The 16,529-nt window shown below is 42.8% G+C and overlaps 1 protein-coding gene across 1 annotated transcript; it reads right to left on the minus strand.

Moving 5' to 3' along the window:
• Positions 1-9,877: 9,877 nt before the first annotated feature.
• inab (internexin neuronal intermediate filament protein, alpha b) lies at positions 9,878-14,001 on the minus strand. The gene is made up of 3 exons (XM_028409908.1): positions 12,931-14,001; positions 12,336-12,460; positions 9,878-12,251 (listed from the first exon to the last, which is right to left on the minus strand). Exons 1-3 carry the CDS (start codon positions 13,975-13,977, stop codon positions 11,978-11,980), a joined length of 1,446 nt encoding a protein of 481 aa, XP_028265709.1. The 5' UTR covers positions 13,978-14,001; the 3' UTR covers positions 9,878-11,977.
• Between the last annotated feature and the right edge of the window lie 2,528 nt (positions 14,002-16,529).

Here is a 16,529-nt window from a genome sequence, read left to right on the forward strand (position 1 = left end):
GTTTGGAGCTGTGAGTGTGGAAAAAAAGAACATTTTCCACTGGTTTATTCCTAAACTGTCATTGATTGAATAATCAATCAACCAATCAATAATGCAAACGATCATTAGATGCAGACACAACCTGCAGAAATAAGGGTTCTCGCCCTTGTAACAAGAAACAGGTGTCCGTTTACTTTTGGTCACAGTATTTTAAGCTTGCTGCTGTAAATCTCATGGTTCATGTGTAAAGATAATGAAGTGTACACAGTGAGAGGAAGGTGAAGTCATTAACGCAGCATTTCCTGAGCAATAAGTGAACGTCTTCACCCTTTTATTTAATGAAAAGCTACAGGCATGGTGAGAACCAGTTTGAGACATGATTAGATGATAATTTAATCCATACACACATGGAGGTTCAGATATCTCACTGCACACAGAAACATCCCACACCAGTGACTCATGTTCACTCAGTCTGCACCAAACCTGAACCTTACAAACCTCTAAACTGCTTTTTAATTAATAGCTGATCCTGCCCTATTGATTGGCTCTCTAATTATGGGGCATTAGCTGAGATGGTGCAACCAAACACACACACACACACACACACATGCATGTCAGAGCACTCAGCTGAACATTTCTCCTGTTTCCACTTCATTGTGGCAGGTAAATATTTTAACAGTTTACCGGAAGCATTGCCTGAAAGAGTCTTCATCCTCATGTACCGCAGTCGCAGGGTGCGGCAGACCGTTTTAAATATGGTCACGCCATGATAATGGAACGCCTTGGGTGTTTTCTGCCTGATCAATAGCTGTTTATGTGTGTACAGTGACACAGTATATCAGCTCCTGGGCAGACTGCCAGCAGGTGGGGAATGAGTCCAGTCAGCAATTCATGAGATGTAGGAAGGAGGGGTAAACACACACTACACACACACACACACGCTCACCGTGGACCTATGTTTGGCGTGAAATTGTGTGCATCTGTGGTGTTGATGGAGAGAGGGTGGAGCCAGAGGTGCAGAGGTATTGGCAGCCGATGCATCGTGGATTTGTCATTGACAGATCCGCAGCACTGCAGTGGGAGGGTGAGAAAAGGCAAAAGGAGACACACAGAGAGTCATGTGTGTGTGTGTGTGTGTGTATCCTAAGCCTCCATCCCACCATGTCAAACAGACATGAGATAAGGACGTCCTCCCTATAGAAAATACATTGTTGTCATCAATGGCCAGTTTTATTTGTCACATCTGTAACAGCCTGAATCCACGAGTTAACAACATCTGTCTCTCTCTCAGCCTGTAAAGCAACATTTTTGATCAATGGTGACATTTCATACACGGATATGGGTGTTAGTGTGACATGTACCCATAACTGTCTCTGCTTTTATTAACAGAACAGTCGCTCTGTTAACCCTCGCCGGCCATTTCCCCCTCAGTGGAACTGCCGTGTTAGAAAATCATAATGCCATGAAGTCTCCGCTGCCTTTTGAATGATGAGATTTTGAATGATGTCTTGTAATTGCTCTGCACTCACCCATGGGGAGCAGGTTACAGTGAATGACTCACTTCCAGGGAAACAGTCCGCAGCGGCCCATCACTAATCTTTATGTTGGTTCTCCGGGTGTCAAGGTTGAATTAGATATGACTACTCACATAGGCTCCGGAGATCTAAGTGTTGGTATTTGATGCTTTTTTCTTTGCCATATGTGTGATCATTCCCTCAAAGGCCTCTGAGGCTCCTTTGAAGATGGAAGAATTTAATTTCTTTACTTATACGGTGCTTGTCCAGCTCTTCTTCTAGACCGTTTTTGTTTGTCTTTGTGAAGAGGACGTGTTCAAACATGGCTGCCCTTCCTGGCTTTAACAGCAGTCAGTGAGCTTTGCACGATGATGAACTGATCTGATGCAGGGTTTTTCCTATCAGCTGTTACTGGGACACACACAACCAGCAGCTGATCCCACAAATCTGCATACATGCCAGCGCTTTAATCAGCCGCTGCCAGAGACCGATCACTGCTGAGTGATAATCAATACAAGGTCAGTTTGCAGCAGCAGATAATACAACATCTTTCCTTAGGTCTCATTAGGAGCATGTGTCACTATTGTGTCTGGGATGGGAGAAACACAGGAGCTGGGGTGGGAGTATGGACAGCACCTCCCCGCCTTCCCCGCCTTCACTCCGCTGCCTGTGCATGTCTGAATGTTTGAAGACTATATATATGGAACAAGGGAGATTTGTCAATAAGTCGGCCTCCTGAGGCAGGTAATCTCCTGCAGCCGGACGGCCTGCAGCGCTGTGTGTATGTGTGGAGAACTGCATCCCTCTCTTTCCACTTTTTACATCCTCTGCTGCACATTGAAAGGAAACTACTGAGGCGGAGGGAGGATTAATGTATAACTCATACAGTAATCTCACTCTCAGTGTGACACAGGACAAGAACACACCTCCAAAGGTGAGCTGGTGGTCCTCTGACAAAGAGAAAAAATGATGTTTTTGTTGTAGAGCTGCAGTAAAAAAAACCTCATTGATCCATTCAAGGCCTTTTACTTTCACCATACACACACACACAGTATATTATGTTTTTCCAAGGTTAGACACTAATCCTCTCCCACAAATGGAGACTTTAGAGAAAGTGCACAAATTTATATTATAGTCAAATGTTTAATTTAGATTGTTAGAGACACACAGTGGGCAAATCGCTGTTGGATACTGATGTTGTTTCAAGTCAGCTGGCCAAGTAAATATGTTTGCTAACATCAAAGATAGCAGTAAAATAAAATAAAATAAAATAAAAAGACTTAACTTAGTTTAGTAACATATCTTACTCCCTATACAACAGTCAGTTGTCGCAGTTACACTTCAGGTTTTTGTGTGCAAATGAATCTAATAACATATGAATTTTATTGATTGATTGATTCAGCCATGACAGCAATATTTGACTGTAGCTAAACAGGAAAGCTAACGCCACCTAGCTTTGGCTAAGTAAAATCTTTAATTGCTGTACTTGTCAATATAAACGCACAAAATAATGGAATGAAACTCTACACACAGCTTTACGCTTTAAGTTTTGTTAACCATAAACCTTTGGCTGATCTTCCCATTTAGTACTGTGGCACCGCCACGAATTTGACCCTTCGCCAACGCACAGGAAACAGATGTTTTTGTGGCTGTATCTCCCACATACTTCATCTTATGTGGATGAAACTTTAGAGTCATGCTGAACATCTGACTCTGCACAGACTGATACGCTTAAGTCACTGCACCACCTACTGGAAGGAGGACCTGTCTTTTGCATATGTGTGTTTTGGTGTACTCCTCTGTCCTGCAGACCACAGCTCTCGACAGTAACAAGCAGAGAAGAGACGAGACGATAGGGGAGGCGACAGTTTTTTGTGATTTTTGTCATTTAACTCAACTTCAGATTATAATAAGGGGACAGACAAATCATAAGACATCTGGTTTTTTTAATGAATTTATCTTTAACTTAAACAAAGAAAAACAATAACACATTTGGTTGGGTTTAGAAAACTGAACATTGTGTGCAGCAGCAATAGTGACATTTCATTGAGAAAAAGTCTGCTCAGTCATTGATAGCCCTGATCACAGTGCATTTTTAAGATGCTGCATGCACAGGTCATATCCTCCAGGCCTGAAGATTAATGAATAAAATATGCTCTGTCTGACCTGTCGATTTCACACCTTTTCAGCTGCTAAGAGAATGAATGCTCACCGATGAGACTCAATTAAGCTACACTAGCGCTATTAATAAATGACTAAATTTAATGAATGCATTATTTCCAGGTAACTCTGTACCAGATCTATAGCTGGAGTCATTTTAATGTTTTATCACTGAGGAAACGGTACAAACACTCAAACCTTTCATCTGATTAGAATCTGCTTTAAATCTTGAGTAAGAAAGGGAATTCTTAACATCAGTGCCTGATCAGAGGACCCAGCCTCCCTCTGAGCTCGGAGCTTCTGCTTGTTAATGATTCCATTTGACACACTCACTCCTACAACTTTAAGGTTCTCCTCAACATCAGGCTTTATACCTCATTTTTTCTCAAAAGGCTGTGTCACAGTCTGCAGGCTGGATGCTGGGCTCAGCTGCTCTGTTATGGATTATGCAGCAGCAGCAGCACACAATGTTCACCCGTGTAATGGCGAGGGAAAAGTTTTAGGACACACACGCACACACACATTGATCTTTAGAGACTACAGTTTGTTGAAACTATGTTGCACATAACAAGGTGCCTTTCTTGTTGACTATCATGCAGCAGCTGTCATAAACCAACCTTAAAAATGTCACCGCCAATAGAAAGGACATTTCACGAACTGGCTGCACTTTTATGATGTTATTGTTGTTATTTATAAAAGGCAGAATATCATCCTCCAGATACACTATTGTAGGGTTGATTCCAAAATTCAAACCACTGCACAGGGTTGCTGTGAGGATGCATCCCTGTGGGTTGGATTTGTTTTGCCGCACCCTCCCAGGCCTCCTCTAGAGTAACGGGTCTCCTCTGAATAGGGAGACGACAGCACTTTAAAAAAGTTTGATAGAGAAATAGATCAGAATACAGTTGATAATTACATGCAGTATTTCCTCCTTTAATGGACGGTCATTACAGAAATAATTTCAGAAATGCTTCCATTTCAATAAATCCCAGTAATGTTTTTAAATTCAAAACTGATTCCTGTAAGTAGGTGAACAACATCTTCAGATTTGCCAAAATCATTTTTTTTACAGATTTGTTCACATTTTGCCTCGGGTGCATCCAATGCACCAGCGTCAGTCTGCAGAGATTCAGTTCTGCTATTCAAGACGCACACATCACAGTTCCTCAAAGCCTCCTCCACTCTCACCGGCGGAAGCCTAAAAATATCCACCTTTTACCATCTCATTTCAAGATTCCCTGTTTGACTGTGGAGTTTTTATTATATCCGTTTAATCACAGGAAGAAGTGATGAAAAGTGAGGAGGGAAAAAAAGGGAGAAGGAGAGAGATGTGGTGTGATGTGATCTAAATGTGTGTGATTTCTGGCAGGTTAGTTGTGAACAGATATATAAAAAGGTGTCTGTGTGCACTGCCAACAATGATGGTAAATCACTGACATGTATACAGCCAACAGGCAGCGGTGCTCCTGAAGACAAAGGATGGAAATCGTGAAACACAGCATTTAATCACTTACTAAGGAATCTGCTACAATATAAATGAGAACTAAAAACTATTTGGTGCCAAAAAAAGAGACACTTCAGAGCACACACAGTATCTATTAAGAGATTAAAAGTCGGTTAACCTTCACTCTATAAATCAAATCTTTACCTCTAAATCCAATTCTCTCACCCTCTCCATTTTCTGATTAGTGAAAAAAGACCTTCCAGCTAATGTAATTGTGTTTTTCTGGTTGAATACCCACTCACGGAAGCTTATAAGGGTCAAGAATGAGGGCTGCACCCTTCCCTTTTGTTTGGAGCAGAATGTCTTCCTTTGCTCTGTCTGTCTGCCTGTCTGGCTCTGCAGGCTCTGTCTCTGCTATTATTAGTACCAAGGAAGAAAAAAACGACACACGCTTGGTTAAGAGGGAGGCCACGTCACACACACACACAGGGCCTACCTCAAAGTGATTCAGCATTTTCTGCCAGACAGGAAAACAGGCAAAATTGGTCACTTACCGCAAAATACAAAACAAAAACAAACATATATTTCCACTCATTGTCAACAAGCCGATTTTAGTTGTATTTAGTATTTAATCCATTAACCTCAGGGATCCGTTGTCTTACATGTAATGGCCAAACTGCCCTCTCTTCTTGTTGTGACCTGTTTTCTGTCTCTTTATTCGTCACAGCCGTCATCGTCCATTTCTGTCTGTGTGTACTGTATGGCTCGTCAGACCTGTCTGGATGAGGGCAGTCACTCCCCAAGGCTGCAGCAGCACAGCAAGATGCTAGCAACAGATTCCACGGCAACAAGAGCAGCAACCCACAAATTAACACTTTGTTTACTGCTGTAAAAACACAGACTGAAACCAGTGTTAGAATGATGCTTAGGCTTGAGTACAATTTATGTCTGAATTAATTACTTATACCCACAATTAAGTGCAGAAAAGCTTTATACCATCCATGTACTGCTGGTCTTAAAGTTTGATTTTTTTTAAAAAGAAATCTCATAGTGGTAAGTAGCCTATTTTTAGAGCCTAGGCATATAGTGGCTAGATTGTGGTCACCTCATCTCATCACCTCGTTATTTAATACTTGTCATTAATGCTTCATTTTTTTTGTCATCTATTGAGAGTTTGACTCTCTGGCTGCTGCAGTGTCTCGACTCTTAGCCACAGTCTTTCTGTGGGAGGTGACTGAACTGCTTTAAATGTCCAGTGCTGCAAACCAAACAGCGAGCAACCTCCATGAAGCCACTTAAGCTTGACTCCAAGGCTGCATTTCTGCATTCAGCTCAGCCTCAAACTGACCTCTACTTTATACAACATATAGAAAATACCTACAGAGGCCTGTACAAAATTAATCTGGAAATGTGCTTTAGATTTCATCTCACCCCCCTTTATGGTGTCTAGATGGGTTTTTGTGTGTATGTGAGGTCACACATATTCACACTTTATAACGTCTGCAGGGTCGACAGCTCTGTCCAGTGAAGAAGAATGGCTTTGATCTGCAGACGCTGACTAACTGGCGAAATTTACGGTCGAGGCCTGCTCGCTCCACAGCCTGAGTCTCATTTCCACCACCATCATAGCGTCACACAGACACTTATCACCAGACAGAGCATAAAACATGCTTCTCCCGCTCTATTCCTGGATACTAAAGCAGACAACATGAAGGGAAGGAAGTACCACAGTCAGCAAGTGTTCATATTTAGAGATGATGCATTTAATAACCATACACATTTTAATTTATAACCTCAGAGATCACTTCTTTGTAGAAACTGGCATCTTGGATCTTATCATCACTGTCCAAATGGTAACCACTAAGCTCATTCTTTACTTTGGGGAAGAGGTAGAAGTCTGAAGGCGACAAATCAGGCGAACAGGGCGTGTGGGAGGCTGGTAACCATTGCTGCGGCAGACATGAGGGCTTGAGAGTCAGCCCAAGTCTTATCCATGATTACAAGGTGTTGAGGGTCCCTGGACTTACAGTGAATATTGTCAGCAATCTTATTAATAGGCTCCTGTGTGGTGGTGGTGATCAGCCTTCCATCACTGCTAAATCAGCAACCATGCTATAAGAAGACACGCCCTCCTCTGGTGCCATTCATGTAGTGGATCAATAGTACTAGTAAAGCGCTAATCACTCAAATAGCTCATGCACATGCATTAAATGAGAACCCATATCCCCAATCCTCTGGTCTGATTGATAAATCAGGACTGTGAGTGACGGTGCTGAAACAAGTCAGTGCTTTATGTGCATCAATGAAAGGAGAAAACTTTCTATGTGCTGCAGATCATTTAGCTCTGTCTGTTCCTGGATGCACCGCTTATAGGAAATATGTTGAGAGGAGCATGTGTTCAATAAATTTACTATAGCACACATGAGAAATCATGCAGCTGCACAGTGTGCTGATTACTCTGGGACTGAAGGCAAAACATGCTCCGATAGCTTCCAGCAGCAAATTTCCAATTAATCCCAGATTGGATGGAGGTTTTTTAGTAGGAGGTGGTATGTTATACATGATGCAAGGCAGTACAGTATTTCATGCGCCTTTACAGCTTTGGAAAGCTCTCGTGTGTTTTCTATGGTTGTGAAGTAGAAGCAGAGTCGCTGAGGTGAAACTTAAAATAGAAAGTTGAAGCACTCTTCAAGTTTGAAGCTCAAAAGGAGGGCGGGCTGTTTCATAACAGGGCTTTTACGGTGGCATTTTCACTCCACCGCACCTTCCACTCAGCAGCATTGCAGGGGTATAAATCTTTGAAGAACTGCAACCTGCGTCACACATGCACATACAGCCCCCAAGCTGTCCCACCCAGTTGGTGGGCAGAAGAAGAGAGAGAGAGAGAGAGAGAGAGAGAGAGAGAGAGATGGGCTAATCAGAGACAATCATTAGGGCCCAAGGTTTGAAGGTCTGGGACTGTGTGTGTGAAGCAGGGTTCGAGGGGTGTAAAGGTCAACGTAAACTACAGAAGCAGGTAATCCATCATAACTGTGAAACGCACATCTGCACAACGGCCCTGAGAAGCAGAAGAGAAAATATATAGCATCAAGACAGAGGTCAAGGTGACATTGCTGTCTGTTTGTCCTCTGCTGGATCAAAACAATATTTACTCAGCCATTTTATTTTCCTAGAAAAATATTACTATAACAATATTGGCTTTTGACTTTGAACCTCAAGGTTTAACTAGTTTATCCCAACATAGCCCACATGGGTACATCACAAGTTATTTTGTAATTGTCATAGTCAAAGTCAGCTTTATTGTCAATTGGAGAGGGGGGGGGGGGGGTAAAGTGGCTGGTGCACAGAGGGGGGGTTGTCAGGGTTTCTATTTAGGGGAAGAAGGGGAAGGTGGGGCAGAGCAGGGAGAGAGTTCAGCTTCCTGACAGCCTGATGGATGAAGCTCTCCCTTTAGACTTGAAGCTGTCCCTCGGGTTGATCACATTTCTAAAACTAAAAAAAGAGGGGGGGGGGGGGTTGAGCACAAAACTATTTTTCTTTCTATTTTCCGCAAGCTTATTCAAACAACACCAAATAACTGTTTCATAGAAGTGCCGAAAAAAAACCTGCAGTTCATTAAATGACCACTTGAGGCTGGTTCCAAAGGTGAGTTAATCTTAACAGACCTCTATGTTAAAACGTCCAGTTGTGCAGAAGAAAAAAGTAATGTTTAGCTATGGGCTTTGAATGAAAGGTAGGTACCCAGCTTCGCTCTACATATGTGCCTGTATTGGGATTAACTTGAAGTTAGGTGGACTCAGGTGCTGCAAAAAGGCCAGAGTTTTTCACACTGTGTTACAAAACTGCTCTTCAGAACCTTATGGGTTACATTACAGAAGATCTGATGATAATGTAACATCATATAGGCAGTTCAGTGCAGTGAGAAAAGCTCTGATCTGTACATTGGAGAAACTAAACAACCACTCCACAGAAGAAGGGATGTTCATCTTTACCTCAAAGAGAAAGGACACACCTTTGAGGACAACAATGTCCACATCTTAAACAGAGAGGACAGATAATTTCCCCATTGTGGGACTAATAAAGGTTTCTTAATTTGAAAGAGGTGTCAAGGAGGTGGACTCAGACATCACCATCATCGTCACATGTTCACAGCAAGAACAGTGGACTCTCTACCAGTCCCACCACCACAGCCCCCCTGTAGTATCATAGTCTTTAGTCAGTCGTTAGACACACCAGTCATTCAGAACAACACAGGTAAGGATGGAGACCTTTAGAGCTATTGTTTATGAGTTTCACACAGACCCACCCACTGAGGTCCTCCACTCCACCACATATAAACCATGTTTCCCACCAAACAGTTCGAGAAGACTCTACAAATCCAGATGCCTCGCTTCATCCTTCTGAATGAAAATGACCTGGATGTCTGAGAACCTTCATCAAACTCTGGTGATAAATACCAGATGTTGATCTTGAGTACCTCAAGATGAGTGCCATCTGGTTGCATTACTGTATATCTGAGAGAAGGCAGAGGGCATAACTTGTCTAAATTACTGCAGTAAGTAGCCCTACAGTAAGTGTCCTTGTAAGTAAACAGTCAAATGGTGAACATGTTTTTGACTAGAATGTAGCACATAAATGGAACTATTACCCCAAAGTGTATAATTGTAGTAGGTCATACTCAAAAAAAGTGATGGAAGGGCCTGGGCCTGTTATCTCCGCTACTTTTACCAAAGCAGATGAGTTGAAATTAGACACAATGAAATCGTGTGCAGCCCCAGTAATGTCAAGTCTTTATTTGATATGGTGTCATACAACGATACATGAGTAGTAAGTAACAGTAAAGAGAAAAGCATGTCAACTACATTCAATCCCTATGCTTTTTTTGTTGTTGTTGTCATGGCAATTATAACGCTAACAATGATTAAACACCCCGCTGAACAGAATCATACACATCACGCACACGGCCAGAAGCTGCTGCTGGTGTTTTAAGGCATTTTTAACATCCTACAGTATTTGTTGGCTACATGTTAATTGTTGGTTTTATTGATTTATTGGTGATCAGAAAAATGCTTTTGTTCATATGCGCTTAGAAAAGTTTGGCAGTGCTGCAGTAGTGGTGTTTTTTCCCCCCTTTTGGTTCACAGTGTAAGGAAACCTTTGCAACCATTCATCCATTGTATTCTGAGATTTTTCTTCTGCTTGACACTGGACCTCCCCCCCTCCCAAATCCAATCCTTTTTATTCCAGTTATGATAGGCCACTGTGTAGAGATACAAACACACTCAGTACAGTACTTAAAGATACTTCAGGTAAAACAACATCAACCCGATCCAGAGCAATCTGACCTACAATCTATTTTTTTCCATTCTTAGTGTGAGTGCAGTTTGTCAAGGCATGACCAGCAGCGAGAGAGAAAGACAGCTGTGTTCGTCAGCAGTGCACAAGCAGAAAAAAAACAAGTCTCTTCTATCAAAGGATCTCTAGTGGTGAGTTCAAACTACAACAGACATTTTATCCAGTCATGGCCACAGTTTAAAAGAGAGAGAGAGAAAGAGAGGTCAAGTTGTTTCAGACACACTGTGGTTAAACTGAAGCCGATGTGTTGTGTTAGGCTGAGCGATGTGGTATTGATTCTGGGTTTCAAAGGTGCTTCATGGAAAATGGTCTTATGTTCGCATATGAATGGATCATTGAGAATCTCATGCATTTGTGCCGAAGCTTCATTTACAGTCTCTATAACTGGCTCGACTGTGTTAAAAATTTCCCTTCACAGCATATTGTGCAGATCATCATTGTTTACCAGCTTTTATAAGGAGCTCCCCTCCTTGTGTTCATAGCATAAGCAGCCTATCTAAGTCACATCCTATAGACTCAAATCTAGCTAACAAACACATGTCTATCAATAGGTTCTGTGCATGATGATGCTCAGCATGATCGATGGCATCAACACCAAACAGCAGAAAATGTGTTGACTGAGTGACGGGCTGATGGTTTCCATGCAAGCATGAAATCTAAATACGCCATGCAAATTATGCTGGATTAATACATTTGTTTAACTGCTTGCTTCAAGTCTTAATCTCATTTAAATAGCTACAGTAATCCACTTTTTGCTGAACTTCACCAGGAAGTCACAATCCTCCTTCATACTGCCATCATGCAGAGCTGATCGGACCACTGATGATGAGAGAATATTGTGCGAGAAGCAGTTTTAAGCATTCTTATTTTCTTGCATTAATTTGCAGACAGTATGACTTATTGGCTGGTTTCTGGTGTGTGCTTGTTTGTTTTTTTTTAACTGTCAAGAGTCACCCTGCTTGTATTTGTATCGGTGGATACAGCTGATGTGTTTTGAACCCTGTAAACGTGCACCCTATTAACACTCGCACACACATGCTTCCATTGGAATGTGTTGAGAGTCGCTCACAGCTTGTGGTAGAAATGCACGAGCAGAGAGTGCCAGTATAGTAAGACATATTTAAGTGAGAAAGACCAGTTAGATTTTCGACTTCTGTAAGTGCTTGCTACTGTTTGATGCTGAGTTTGTGAAAGAGAAGAAGAGAAAGAGAAGAGATGTACTGTGGGTTTGTATAGTGTGACGGTTACAGTAATGGATTTTCTCAAGAGGCAGGGCCGAAGGGATACCTGTGGGGGGACAAGGGAGGAGGGGGCGAGGACACCACCATAAAACAAACCTGCAGATCCTGCACTCTAATCACTTGTAGACACCCCAACACAATCTTACTATGTTTATAATAAGAAGGCAGATCAGATCATCTTTGAAGTGTAAGGCCTCGAGGTTTGTTTTAGGATGGGACATGACCAGGACAGGTTTGGGGTTTGCTAGATAAAGGGAAGCTTTAGGGGGGCTTACAGTCGGCTCTTAGTTTTTCTGACTGGAGGGAACATCATCTTGCTGCTTCTCCATCTTCTTGGCGGTGACGATTGTTTCCTCATAAACTTCACGCTGGGACACTTTGCCACCAGACTTGCTCTGCTGCTGCTCTTCCTCCTTGCCCTCCTTCTTGGAGCCCTTGCCGGAGCTGGTGTAAATGCGGGTTTGATAGTTGTACCCCTGCCCGATAGAGGTGCTCATAGGAGGGCTGGGATAGGTGATGCCTGTCCCGATGCGGGTCTCCTCCCCCTCCAGAAGTTTCCTGCAGAGAAGATAATACAGTGGAAGGATTTCAGCAGACATACATAATAATGAATGACATGATGATGTGGATGAGTGACCTTACCTGTATGCTGCAATTTCAATGTCCAGGGCCATCTTGACATTCAGCAGATCCTGATACTCCCTCAGGTGACGGGCCATCTCACTCTTAGTGGTCCTCAGCTCATTTTCCAGTTCAGCCATGCTTTCCTAAGCAAGAAAGGTGCGGTCAACATTTTATAAAGTTAAGTTAAAAATAAGGAGACGGTGATCAGAGAGGAATGACTGCAGGACTTCCAGGCCAACAAAGACCTCCGTCACACCTTCTGTTAACCCGAAGCCTGCACGAATGACAAATGGCCACTGATGGATAAGATTTGAATGATTTGCCAGCTCCATTTTTATGTCAGAAGTGTTGTGCTCTTAAGTAAAATGACTCATTGACAGCGCTGGTTTAGACACATGGGCGTTGCCAGATGCAGCTGAGCGCACGCTGTCCCAGTGGATCGGCCTTCAGCACCACGGACAGAGCCGGGCAGACAGCAGCTGATATGATCACTGCTTCAGAAACACGTTTCAATCAGAGAAAACTTTTCTGAGACTGGTCATAAATACAAGCTAAAACCGTCGGTTCCCTTCAATCCCTCTGATAACTCATAAAAAGAGAATTTATAGCCTACCTGGTAGTTTCCAATCTCCACGCTGTGCCTGTCCTCCATCTCCCGGAGCTGCTTTTCCAGAGACTCGTTGGTCCCCCTCAGGCTCTCTATCTCGATGGTCTTGGACTGCAGCTGCCTCCTGAACTCGTTCATTTCCTCCCTGCTGGCGCGGATGGCCTCGTTACTCCGGTTGGCCTGTTCGGACAGATCCGCAAACTTGCTCTTGTACCACTCCTCGGCGGACTGCAGGTTCTTGGACGCCATGGACTCGTACTGGCTGCGAATCTCTTTGAGGGCGGAGGTGAGATCCGGTTTGGACACCTCCATCTCCACGGACACCTGCGCAGCCTGGATCATGTCCGTCAGCTCGGCCACCTCTTCCTCGTGCACCTTTCGGAGGAAGCTTATCTCATCCAAGAGGGATTCCACCTTCTTCTCCAGGTCCAGACGCACCATGGTTGCATCGTCCACATCCTTCTTAAAAGCCTTGAGGGTGGCCTCCGCCTCCTCTCGGGCACGGAACTCCTCTTCGTATTTCCCCCTGAGCCTCTGCAGTTCGTCTTCAATATTGTCCCTCTCAATCATCAGCTGGGACTTCTCTCCGTTCAGTTCGTCGAGCTGGGAGCGCAGTTCGCGGATCTCCTGTTGATAGAGCTCCGCCAGGCGGGACGGCTCGGTCTGCCTCTGGCGCAAAGCGATCAACTCCGTCTCCAGCACTTTGTTGTGCTGCTCCAAGTTGCGCACTTTCTCAATAAACATTGCAAAGCGGTCATTGAGACCTTGCATTTGCTCCTTTTCATTAGTGCGGACGATTTTAAACTCATTGTTGAGGAGACTGCTCTGTGTCAGGTCGAAGGTCTCCAGTGGCATGGGGGAGAAGGAGCGGCCAGACTTTCTGCTGTACGAACCCAGGGATGAGACGTTGCTCCGGGACAGGGAGGAGGACCGGTAACCTCCGCGTGAGGACATGCTTATCGCGGAGCGCGATGGAGAGGACGCATAACGGGGAGAGTCCCCGAAAATCCTCCTGTAGGAGGAAGAGGAAAAGACTTCAGATCCGTAGCTCATCTTCGCTCGCAGAGAGACAGAGCAGAGCAGTGGGCGCGTCTCCTTTATATAGGGGGATCGACCCAATCACTAATTAATGCCCGCTGGTCACATCCGGACTCAATTCATTCCACAGTGAGTCAGGGTAAATGAAAAACCTCATAAAACACTGATTTAGTGATTTTTCTTTCTCTCGGGCTGCCAAACATTAAATCTGACATCAGTCCAGATGTGCGCTTCAGACACTGTTCAGCCTGTGGAACAGATGGAACTGTCCTTTTTGGCGCAGTGGAGACGCATCCGGTCCTTGTCAGATTATTGTTCCACATTAAAAGCAGACAAATACACTGAAACGTGTTTCTGGAGCAACAAATTCAGAGGTAACTTGTAGCACACATGAAAAAGGGAATAAAACAAGGAAGCGTACTTTCTTTACTTTTCTTCGAAAGTTCTAAACACTGCTTTTAACCTTCAGTTGATGATGTCATCATGCTTTTACTTCTACTTTACATTTTTTTAATTTCTATTTTTAATTTGTTTTATTTTATTACAGCGTATTTAAGTATCTTAAAAATATGAAAATAATATTATTATTATTATTATTTGTTGTTGTTGTTATATAGTGCAACACGATACATTTAAAAGAATGTGACCTCTGAATAACATGTGCGTATTCTCCTCTGAAGTGTTGTGCAACGAAAACATGAGAACTATGTAAGCCAGGCTTTATATTATAGGGATGACCATTATTTTGTTTTAAAATAAATATTGAACTAACAGATTTTCGAATAACATCTGAAGTTACTCTTTTGTCACTCCTGCAGCAAAGTGTGCTCAGAGACCCTTTGGAAGACTGGAATCCTCTAACAGGCCTTTGCTGCCCTCTGTTGTCAAGTTACGTCACACTGCAAGAAACAGGATGAATATTTAAAATGTAGGTGAAGTACAGTAACTGTGTGACAGTGAATGCAGCCTGCGATACAGGATTTTAGGGTTAACATGGACATTTGTCCTGCAAGCCGACAGGAGACACAAACAGTCACAGAATGAGAGTGTTTCATTTTAATTATTGAGAAAACATGTATTTTAGAATGTGGATGAAAACATGAAGGTCAGGTATAGCTCAGAAAATTTCAAGGAACAGAAAAAAAAAACAAAACAAACATCAAAACTGGCTGTCATTAGAACAACCCTGGGAAATGAAGACCAAGTGTACAAATCTGAGGGTAAGTTTCAGTCACGGGTAAGCACAAATTAACAACCGCCTCAGATCAGAGGCCACATCAGTGCTTCACAGAGTTTAAGCAGCAGACACATCAACCCTTCAGAGGAGACTGGCCTTCATGGTTGAACCACTATAACACAAGAAATGGACATTAGACAAATTGAAATCTGTACTTTGGTCTGATGAGTCCACATGTGAAAGTTTTGATTCCACCAAGTCAGAAAAAGGTGAGTTGATGGTTTCTACATTTAATGGCTCCTACTGTGAAGCATGGAGGAGGCGGGGATGCGATGCTTTAGGGGCACACTAAGCAGCATGCCTACCACAGGACCTATAGGCCCATCATATGTTTTTTTAAACACACCTCCAGGCTATGTAAGAGCTATTTGACCAGGAAGTAGAGTGATAGAATGCTGCGTCAGATGACCTGACAATCACCAGACATAAACCTAACTGAGGTGGTTTGTAGTGAGGAGTTGGACCGCTGAGTGAAGGCAAAGCAGCCAACAAGTGCTCAGTAACTCCAGGAACTCCTTCAACTCTGCAAGATGACTAAAAAGTACATTAAATAGTGTAACTTTCAACACCCAAAGTACACTGTGCCTGTTCATATATTATCATAAAGTTAAAATGCAGTTTTGAATATCTCAATTTTCAAATGATTGATATTACCAATGTAATTACTTATATATCCACATGCTGTCTGCAGACAGGAGGTAAGATCTTAATTTTTAATAAGAGATCTTAAAGTCACATTCTTACTGCATCAGCAAAAATATAATTTGTCACAAGTTGGGCTGTATTAATGAATTAATTAAATATAACCGGCTTTATACACATGTCACATATGAACAGTGGTGGAAAGTAACTAAGTATTTGTACTTACTGTACTTAAGTATTTTTTTTATGTATTTATACTTTACTTAAGTAAAAATAATAGTGCATACTTTATACTTTTACTCCATTACATTTTGCAGCTGTTATCTGTACTTTCTACTCCACTACATTTCTACAGTGTTTGTAGTTACTTGTTCCATGTGATGAACACAGTGCTGGACTGATGTGAGGTCAGACTCTGCATGGAGCTGCTGTCATGCTGCCAGCTATGTTTCTATAATGAGCCTCAGTCATGATGCCGGTGCTCTGGCTCAGTTAGCTAATTAGCTACTGTCTGCTAACACAGATCCATCCATCCATTAATGTCTGATTAACATTAATCATCAATACTTACACAGTAAAAATGGTGAATGCCTGTTTTTTTATTAGCAGCCTCTCTGTCCACTTGATGCCCACAGCCTGCCTCATGACACACAGACCTGTCCATAGCTGCTTCTGGGTACTGAAAAAA

The sequence above is a fragment of the Parambassis ranga genome, chromosome 1 (assembly GCF_900634625.1).
Source record: "Parambassis ranga chromosome 1, fParRan2.1, whole genome shotgun sequence".
Taxonomy (NCBI): domain Eukaryota; kingdom Metazoa; phylum Chordata; class Actinopteri; family Ambassidae; genus Parambassis; species Parambassis ranga.

Coding starts and splice junctions, on each gene's coding strand:
- inab (XM_028409908.1), bottom strand. CDS start 13,977: ATGAGCTACGGATCTGAAGTCTTTTCCTCTTCCTCCTACAGGAGGATT. Junction 12,461..12,930: donor TGGAGATTGGAAACTACCAG/GTAGGCTATAAA, acceptor TTTCTTGCTTAG/GAAAGCATGGCTGAACTGGA. Junction 12,252..12,335: donor ATTGAAATTGCAGCATACAG/GTAAGGTCACTC, acceptor TCTTCTCTGCAG/GAAACTTCTGGAGGGGGAGG.